This window comes from Chaetura pelagica, unplaced genomic scaffold, assembly GCF_000747805.2.
Source record: "Chaetura pelagica isolate M959 unplaced genomic scaffold, ChaPel_1.0 scaffold463, whole genome shotgun sequence".
In the NCBI taxonomy this organism is placed as follows: domain Eukaryota; kingdom Metazoa; phylum Chordata; class Aves; order Apodiformes; family Apodidae; genus Chaetura; species Chaetura pelagica.
The window spans coordinates 2,118-2,858 of record NW_009952816.1 but is presented as its reverse complement, the minus strand read 5'-3'; the positions used below and the strand labels follow the sequence as shown (position 1 = coordinate 2,858).

At 64.0% G+C, this 741-nt stretch overlaps 1 protein-coding gene across 1 annotated transcript in view; it reads left to right on the top strand.

Annotated features, from left to right (window-relative positions):
* The window catches only part of PLVAP (plasmalemma vesicle associated protein), a 10,967-nt gene that overhangs the window by 9,876 nt on the left and 350 nt on the right, over positions 1-741 (top strand). The window contains exons 4-5 of the mRNA XM_009995073.1: positions 41-158; positions 280-358. Coding sequence (XP_009993375.1) covers positions 41-158; positions 280-358 — 197 coding nt within the window. The remainder of the gene's footprint in view (positions 1-40; positions 159-279; positions 359-741) is intronic.

Sequence of the window (741 nt, the reverse complement as noted above, 5' to 3'; positions counted from 1 at the left end):
CCATCCCCCCAAGCTGACCCCCAGCCCCCCTCCTCCACAGATAGATGCCTTCTTTGACATCCCAGGCTCACGAGTGCCAGGGGGGAGCGGGAGGCTGGGACCTTTCACCAACACCTATGCAGATGTTCTGAGGAACCCAGGCTTCCTTGGGAACACAGGTGAGTCCTGGAGGGGTGGCTTGCAGTGGGACCAGCCCCTCTGTCACCCTTGGGGGTGGGGAGGGTCACAGTGTCCTCCCCCACCCAAGCACCCAGCCCAGCTCAGGCTCCATCTCACCAGGTAAAATCAGCGCAGAGGAGATCCAGCGGTCGGTGCAGAAGATCCTGGAGCAGTACACGTCCTCCCTGAAGAGCCCCAGGTGAGGAGTGGGAGGCTGGTGTGGGACCCCACCAGGCGGGAGGGGGGAGGATGAGGAACTGGGGGCCTGATCCTGCCCTCTCCACAGCGGCTAACAGCCGAGCAGCCCATGGAAAACAAGACAAGCCCAGGAGGTGCTTCCCACGGCACGGATGGCAAACCCCGACTGGGAACGAGCTGCTGGCATCACTGTCATGCTCCCCCTATGCTGGGGGGGGTGCCAAGGCCACCCTCCCCTGTCCCCTTCCCCATGCTCGCCTCCCCCCCCTCATGTACCCCTATGCTTGGAGACGTGGCAATTGGCAGCTGGAAATACAGCCGGCCCTGAGCACCGACACAGCTCGCTGCACATGTGGCTGGATGCCAGTGGTGGTGGGGGGGGGG